This window comes from Buceros rhinoceros, unplaced genomic scaffold, assembly GCF_000710305.1.
Source record: "Buceros rhinoceros silvestris isolate BGI_N320 unplaced genomic scaffold, ASM71030v1 scaffold19181, whole genome shotgun sequence".
Taxonomy (NCBI): domain Eukaryota; kingdom Metazoa; phylum Chordata; class Aves; order Bucerotiformes; family Bucerotidae; genus Buceros; species Buceros rhinoceros.
Genome location: NW_010396232.1, coordinates 23,610 through 31,687, shown reverse-complemented (window position 1 = coordinate 31,687; position 8,078 = coordinate 23,610). Strand labels below are relative to the sequence as shown.

The 8,078-nt window shown below is 46.1% G+C and overlaps 1 protein-coding gene across 2 annotated transcripts in view; it reads right to left on the bottom strand.

Annotated features, from left to right (window-relative positions):
• Positions 1–5,558: 5,558 nt before the first annotated feature.
• TKT (transketolase) overlaps positions 5,559–8,078 on the bottom strand; it is a 21,413-nt gene continuing 18,893 nt past the window's right edge. For both annotated transcript variants that reach the window (XM_010145852.1, XM_010145854.1), the window contains one exon: positions 5,559–5,855. In XM_010145852.1, coding sequence (XP_010144154.1) covers positions 5,668–5,855 — 188 coding nt within the window. In that variant the 3' untranslated portion in view covers positions 5,559–5,667. The remainder of the gene's footprint in view (positions 5,856–8,078) is intronic.

The window sequence follows — 8,078 nt, the reverse complement described above, 5'->3', positions numbered from 1 at the left end:
ACACTGTAGCGCTGCAATAGAGAAAGACTGTGCAAGTGCTGCCATGATACAGAGCTACAGCGGGGCTATTGCGCTGAGGCGGCAGAGTAACACAGAACAGGCACTCGCCAAGTATGAATTGATGTTCTGACAACTTTGGTGTCTCTAGATCATTCATACAACTGCACAGAGGAACTTTTATGAGTCAGAATAGTGTAACGCTATGTTAACATTAATAATCAAATAACTGAGTTTGTCTCCAAACCATGACTTGATCAATCCAGAACGCTCAAAGAATCAAAAACGTGACTCCAGTATCAGGTGACCCAGAACAGAATTTCTTGGGAAAGTTCAGTTGCATCATGGTTCAAGAGCAAAGTAGAAGTCTGTAGCTCACCTGGAGTACGGTTCCAGCCCTTGCCTGTAACAGCTGTAGAGAAAACCAAACTGGCTGCCAGGCAGTGGTGCCCGGGTGCCCAGCCCAGAGTAAGTTGAATCCGCGTCTAAAACTTGTGATGAATCAGCTCTGGAAGGCTTACATGCACAGACTGCCTGAGGGTCTTCTCAAAGTGATCAACAAAACAGGGAAAACCTCCTGCTGCGAACACATCTTCGGAAATCTGGTAAAATATTCAGCTCTTTCTGACAGTACAGTCGCAGAAAGCTCAGAATTTGGCAGCTCTGCTCACAGCTAGTGTAGAGCAGTATTTAAACCTGAAAAAACACCGAACGTTCTTACGTTGCTCTTTCTAGGTATTGGTGTAGCTGCAGCTATAGGAGACTGTCAGCTGCAGCTCGTAATGTGGGAGGTGCAGAAATACTTCAGCATCAGGCTGAAGTGGATCAATGGTACCCATGTGCTTAGTGATGGAATGATTGTATTATCGTAGCTGTGATTGTGCAAAGCTCCCGAGAATCAAACTGAAGCTCCCTTGTACGGCTTCACTCCCCCGCTGTCATTCTGAGACTATTGATTGTCCCAGACCGGACAGAAAAGACCCAGAGTGCTTTAAAACAATTCTGTATTGTTAACACAACCCTCTCATTGTGCTTGAAAAAAAACCAGACAAAAAACCCCAACCGTGCTCTTTTGGGGGTGATTTTAAAATTGCTTATTAGATCTGTCTGAAAGGCTTATAGATCCTTCCTTTGAACAGTTTTACATATACTCTGCTCTGAGAATCAATTTCAGATACAAAAGGGGAAATAAGCTTAAAACTCCTTCATTTCAGAGTTCCATGGCAATAAAAGACATTTCTTTCTTGTAGCATACGAGAACGAGAACGCTCGCCCCCGTCAGTGGACAGTGCGGTGGATGGGCATACGGAAGGATGGTAATTTTGTATAATTTTTTTTTTTAAACTCAACTGATGTCAACCCTGTTGAACCTTAGTCCATCAATAAGACCTCTGGTTCGAACCCTCTTTTTTTCCCCTGACATGAGCACTTTGTTGAAGTGCATCAAGACTCCTCGGTGAAAATCACCAAGGTGTCTCGTACCACCCTGCATGCACATGCCTTCTGCAGTTGAGTCTGGCGTATGAGACATCTCATGGGAACAGACTTTATTGGCTGAGCGATACCCTGTACCTCAGGGTGTGTTCATAAGGGCTGTTCATACGGGTTGCAGTTGTAACCTAATTTTCCCTCTATTTCAGATGAGTTTTTTCATTTTGTCATTCTTTGCTTTGCAATTGGAGCTTTACTCATTTGCTACTACTACCACAAAGGTAAGGCAACAGTTCAGTAGAAGGATAAGCAGTTGCACAATAGAAAATTGATCAAAGCCAACATTTATTTTGTTTTCTTAGATTGGACTATTTCTCTTGGAATTGGTTTAATCACATTTGCTTCCTTGGAAACCACTGGGATATACTTTGGCCTAGGTAAGTGTGTCTACAGCAGTCGGCCCTGCATCCACACTGAGGATACAAGGCCACACAGTCATTAAACCACGCGAGTCTATAGAGCTGCTAGTGCTGGGAGTCCGTAAATCATCACGTCACTGCCTCACAACATCACATTCGCAGTTGCGGGGGGGCTGGAGACAAACACGCCGCAGTGACACTGGAGGGAGAGGTTGACTCATTTTTCAGTCTCAGTGAGCACAAGGTCCTGAGTCACCTCCTTCTGCAGCAAGGGCTGGATGCTGAGTTGCCATGACAACATGTAATTTTAGCTGCAAGGCACCTTTCCAGATACCCTCTATAAGGTGCTGTTTGTTCGCCTGGTCCCGAGGCGCTGAACACCCAGCTCTCAGCAGAACCTGGATGGCAGCAGCTCCTGACAATGATGTTAAAAAAAAAAAAAAAAGGTCATTCCTGGCAATCCCTGGGGATGGCACAGTAATGACGCGAGTGGCAGCATGTTACAGCTTCCCAGCTCCTTCACCAGTCGCCTTCGTAACCTTGCACTGCTATTTTTGGTAGGTGGTGGACGGTTTTCTCAGGAATCGGCCTTGTCACCGCTTTGTTATCAGTGGTATCGCAGAAGTGCTTGTTTAAACTGTAATCTTGGGTTCGTTACTATTGCAACTGTCAGTGCTTGGGTGTCGCCATTTTTCTGGGGTTTTTACACTTTATGTTGCTATCGGCTTCATCTTGAAAAAATGTTTGTTTTCACAATTAGTGCATCGCATTCGGAGCGTACTGGACAGTTTTGTTCCTCTGATTGCCAAATTGAGGCCAACAGGTAATAGTGATCTTACTGACTGCACGTTTGATCCCCAGCTTTCCTTTGGTCAAGTCTTAAGACCAACTTCTCTAAATGGCAATTTCCCAATTTCTTTTCTTAATTAAATAAAGAGAACTACTTTACTACAGTTCACTACAGCTGCTTGGGTTTGAAAAGGAATTATTTGTGACTCTTTCCACAAGGCAGAGCATTTTCACATTTTTAATACTCTGCCTTCTATGGGCTATTAACTATTTCCTGCCAGTGCCTGAATAAGAATTCTGTAGCTCAATTACAAATTCAGGGAGTGGGGTAGGTTTCTCTTGTTGGGTCTTCCAACAGACTCCAGGCTCACCTTTATCCGTGTTCACAAACACACCTCATGAAGCATGCTGAAGAGCTGCGTGGATCCGTGACAAACCGGACACGACAGACCTGACAGTTTTCTGCTTCTTCACGCAGGTATGAGGAAAGCTGCCTAGGAGGAGGATGTCAGGAGAGCTCGGCAAAACCCTGCTGTCTGAATTTCCAGCATTACAAGAACTTACAAAAACCTAATGGCTAATCTGAAATACTGAAATATTAAACTGTAGAAAGGCATCATTCCCTCCCCTCAAAAACAGAGCTGAAGCTGCCTTACAGAGTCCCGTCTTTCTTCTCATGAGACCTAGATCTAGATGTAGGTTTAGATTTGATTCCATCAAATATAAACACATTCCTCTTCCCTCTCCCACGTGACCATGTTAGTCTGCCTATGGTGCATCAAAATCAACAAACTGACCAGTATTACCCTCCACTGGTTCTGGATTAAGCTCTGGATGTTTCAGTAGGAATCTTGGCAGCCACAGAGCCACCTCCTCTTCACCCCTTGTGATGCTGCAGCCAGGCAAACACCAGCTGCTTGCTTACACAGTTGAGCCCCAACAGTGCAACAGCGCTGAAGCAGATTAATTTATTGTGGCAGAACTCAATATACCGGGTGTATAATGATTTCACCCAGTGAAAGCCGGGTGAGATTTTACAAGCAGTGACATAATGGTGCAGTAATGAGATTATTAACAGCAGCAAATTTCATCTCTTCTGAGGGGAAAAATAAAGTGCTTGATTTGACTCTTCCCCCAACATTTTTCTTTAATTAAAATAAAGGGCAACTTTGATGTTCCTTTCATTTAATAGGAACACATTATATATGTAGGGCTAGAGCCATCATAGGCAGACTGCTGAAAAGGGGATACCTTTCAGTTTTTAGTAAAAACATAATGTCTTCGTACCCCTAAAATGACAAAGGCATCAAGTCAGACAGAGCCGTAAAAGATGACAGTGTAAGTAAATGTAGATTTAAAAGCCATTAGCCCAGACAGCCCCGAGTTAGAGAAGTGATTGCAACCGTAGGTCAGGAAACTAAAACGCTTACTTTTTCGTTGTACTTGATTTTAAATGTTAAGCAGTGTTGATAGTTCTCGTGTGTTGCAGCTCCATTCACACATCCCGAAACAGCAGCAGTTGTACACAGGCCTGCACCAGCACAGCACAGCGGTGACCCAGCATGTCAGGGGTTAAAGCCACGAGGATGATTATAAGTTACTGTGTAATATTTATATTCTCACTTCCTGGTGCGATTTACTTTTGTTGAAATAACCTCTCATACCGAAATACTGTATATTTTGTGGTGTTAATCTTCAAATAAAGTCTTGCTCAGACCAGTGTAGCGTTGTTAATGTCAAATGGCTTCTGGGAGAACTGGAAACGGTGCACAGTCACCCTTTTCTGACGGTTTTTTTTTTTTTTTTAATGAGAACAGAAAATGGTCCTGCTGCACCACAGAGAAAGGGCTGCTGCCCACAGGCTGTTAGACAACCTGAAGATTTTCCCATGACTGAAAACAGTCCGCTGTTACGCCACTGCACAAACCCCACAAGAGAAAAGAGAGATGACGAAGAGATCGGTTTCCTTTCTGTACAACAAACATCTTTCTGAAAGGTGATTCGTGAGGACGAGAAACATTTTAGTACTGAACGCTTTCAAATTTGGTCAAAATGGATTTCTAATTTTTTTTTTTTAAACAGAAGCTGCTTAAGAGTAAAACAAGCAAAACCTTTAAAAATGACCCAGTGGAATCCATCACGCAAGATGAACAGCTCACCCAGCCTGGAGTGGCTCACGTAAGAGTCAATTCCACAGGAAAAAACCCAGCAACTTACCTACACGTTCAGCTGCATGCTCTCAGGTATCTGGGAATTGCCCGCTGTTCTTTCAGATGCGTCTGAGTCCACGTTCTTGCCTCTTGCTCAGCAGCCACGCGCTCATGCTGGTCTTGCTGCAGCACTCACCAAGCACTCAGAGTATCACAAAGTTCCGATGAAGAGTTTCAGCCTCCTTAAAGCAGCTGTGCTCCCTGAGCTACCAGTGCAGCAGGTCCCTCCTGCCCACTCTCCAGCACAGAGGGCCCTTCCTTCCTGTCTCTGGTTTCAAATGGCTGGGGGCAATGCAGAGAGGAAAGGCACTGACCACCCTCCTGCCTGTCACTGCACAAAGCCTCACATTCCTGCCCAGAAGAGGGGCCAGTGAGCTCCCATTTTGCCAAACTCCCTTCAAGCCAGGATTTTAAACTGCAGCAGTCAGTTGGGCCAAATGCTGGACAATAGTTAATTGAGTCACTCTAGGCTACAGCATCCAAAGACTATTTCTCTGCTGAAGCTCAGCTCACTCGGACCTGCAGCGAACACCCACGTGGGAGCTCGCAGTCAGGTAAGCAGAAAAGGCTCCTGCTGCACCACAGACAGACAGAGGGCTGCTGTCCACCGATTGCTGAATAACCTAGAGGTTTTTTAATGATGGAAAACATTCAGATGTTACCCCACTGTGCAAACCCCACAGAGAAAAGAGATGAAAAACCAGGACTGTTGAAGCTGGTATTTTTATTAGAACTCTCTACATAAAGCACCTTTGCCTGCCTTAAACTTACAGTACTTCTTGAACACCGCTTCTCTGTAACACAGCATGAGACGCTTCGAACTACTCCGCATTTCTTGATTTGGACACTGCCACCTTAACAGCTTGCACAATGGCGTCTTTATCAATGCCAAACATCTTCAGGAGCTCTGCTGACTTCCCGCTGCGTGGTACATGGGATACAGCCAAGCGGGTGACTGTGACGCCAGGCTCACCCACCACCGCAGCGCACACTGCTTCTCCGATGCCACCTGTGGAAAAAGTCAGACACGACATACACCTGGGTGCTTCAGCAGGCAACGTGCGGATTGCAAAGATGCAGCTCTAGCCACGCGTCAGCGCGAGTTGAATCCTCGATTCATGTGCTTGTGAGAACCATCAGTCACAAGGTATGTCTGAGGTGCCCATTTGTGAAATGACAACAATTCCCTGTTTCAAAGGCATTCTGAGGACAACCAGCCGGGCGGCTCTGAAGTACGTACGAGTTGGCAGTAAGAAACACAGAGCTGGAGGGCACAGGACTATAAGGAAGCCCTCACCACTTCAGCATCCGACACCGAGAGCCAGGTTTAAAACCGTATTTAGACTGAGGAGTACCTGGAAGTGCACTTAATGTGCTGAAAGTCTTAATTCCCACCAATCTCAACAGCATTTAAGAGCTCCATCTTTTCTCAAGGCCTGTACATGCCGCTAGGCACCTCTCTGAGTTACATAATGTATTCTCAGCTGTCACTTAGAGCTTCGCCCAGGCTGAATCACTATCAGTCGCAGGGATGAGGGATGAAACGGGAAGCTGTGTGATGGCAGGAGAGACACTGGAACCAGCACTACTAGGGAAGAAGGACTAGTGTCAAGAACATGTGCTGCCAGACCTGGTAGGAGACACCTTGGTGTTACCCTTGAGTCAGGGTGTATCCTGAACACGGTGGCTTTCCACGGCTCCAGGCACAGTGTGATTTAGCCTATCAAACAGCCTCCAGCCAGAGGCACGTCAGGCAAGGTCAGCCTGATGTGGGCTTGCACTGCATTCAGGCTTGTGATGCATCTACACTCAACCTTCCCTGACTGCGTCACAAAAGCAGTGCCAGTGTACACTGCCAGAGCGAGGATTTTGCCATCTTGCACGTCTGCAGCAGAATATTTATCCAGAGTTGAAAGATAAGCTCAAAAAGATGATGCTCAGTGATTCTATCATCAATCACCATGAACAGTCTGGATCGAAGGCAGGGTGTCACCAGCACGTATGGTAATACCAGATCACTTCAGGTACCTGCAGGAGTGATGCCTCACCTTAAGGTAGGATAATATTCTCACAATATCCACTAATTTCTATCATTAGGTGTCTGCAGTATCTCCTAATACCAGAGTTCACAGCTGCCCCTCTGCTCATTTCTCCATCTCAGCTCAAGAGCAGCAAGCCTGACATGCTGTCCTGGTTTTGGCTGGGATAGAGTTAATTTCCTTCCTAGTAGCTGGTACAGGGCTGTGCTTTGGATTTAATCTGAGAATGATGTGGGTAACACACTGGTGGTTTTAGTTGTTGCTAAGTATTGTTTGTACGAAGTCAAGGACTTGTCAGCTTCTCACGCCCTGCCAGCGAGGGGCACAAGAAGCTGGGAAGGGACGCAGCCAGGACAGCTGACCCCAGCTGGCCAAAGGGATATTCCACATCACAGGATGTCATGCCCAGTACATAAACTGGGAAAGTTTATATACTTGGGAGGACCAATCGCTGCTTGGGGACCGCACAGCGAGGGGCACAAGAAGCTGGGAAGGGACGCAGCCAGGACAGCTGACCCCAGCTGGCCAAAGGGATATTCCACATCACAGGATGTCATGCCCAGTACATAAACTGGGAAAGTTTATATACTTGGGAGGACCAATCGCTGCTTGGGGAGTGGCTGAGCATCATTCAGCGGGTGGTGAGCACCGGATTGTGCATCACTTGTCTTTCCTGGATTTTATTTCTCTCTTTTTTTTTGGTTATCATCGTTTTCATTAAAATTATTAGTGGTATTATATAATTTTTTAAATTTAAATTATTAAACTGAGCTTATCCTAACCCACAAGTTTTACTTGTTTTCAATTCTCCTCCCCATCCCAGCAGGCTGGGGGGAGGAATGAGCAAGTGGCTCTGTGGCATTTAGTTTCCAGCTGGGGTTAAGTCACTACACATGCAGGTCACAGCAGCTGCCCTCTGTTTGCATAAGGTCTCATCTTCACAGGACATGTTTGCACAGGTGACCTCCTGAAAACCCGTGCAAACATGGGAGCAGGCGACAGCAGGTTATGGAGCTCAGTCCAGTTGGTGGCTGGTCACAAGGGGTGCTCCCCAGGGCTCAGTGTTGGGGCCAGGCCTCTTCAACATCTTTATCAGCGATCTGGATAAGGTCACCCTCAGTAGGTTTGCAGATAACACCGAGCTGGTGGGTGTGTTGATCTGCCTGAGGGTCGGGAGGCTCCACAGAGGGATA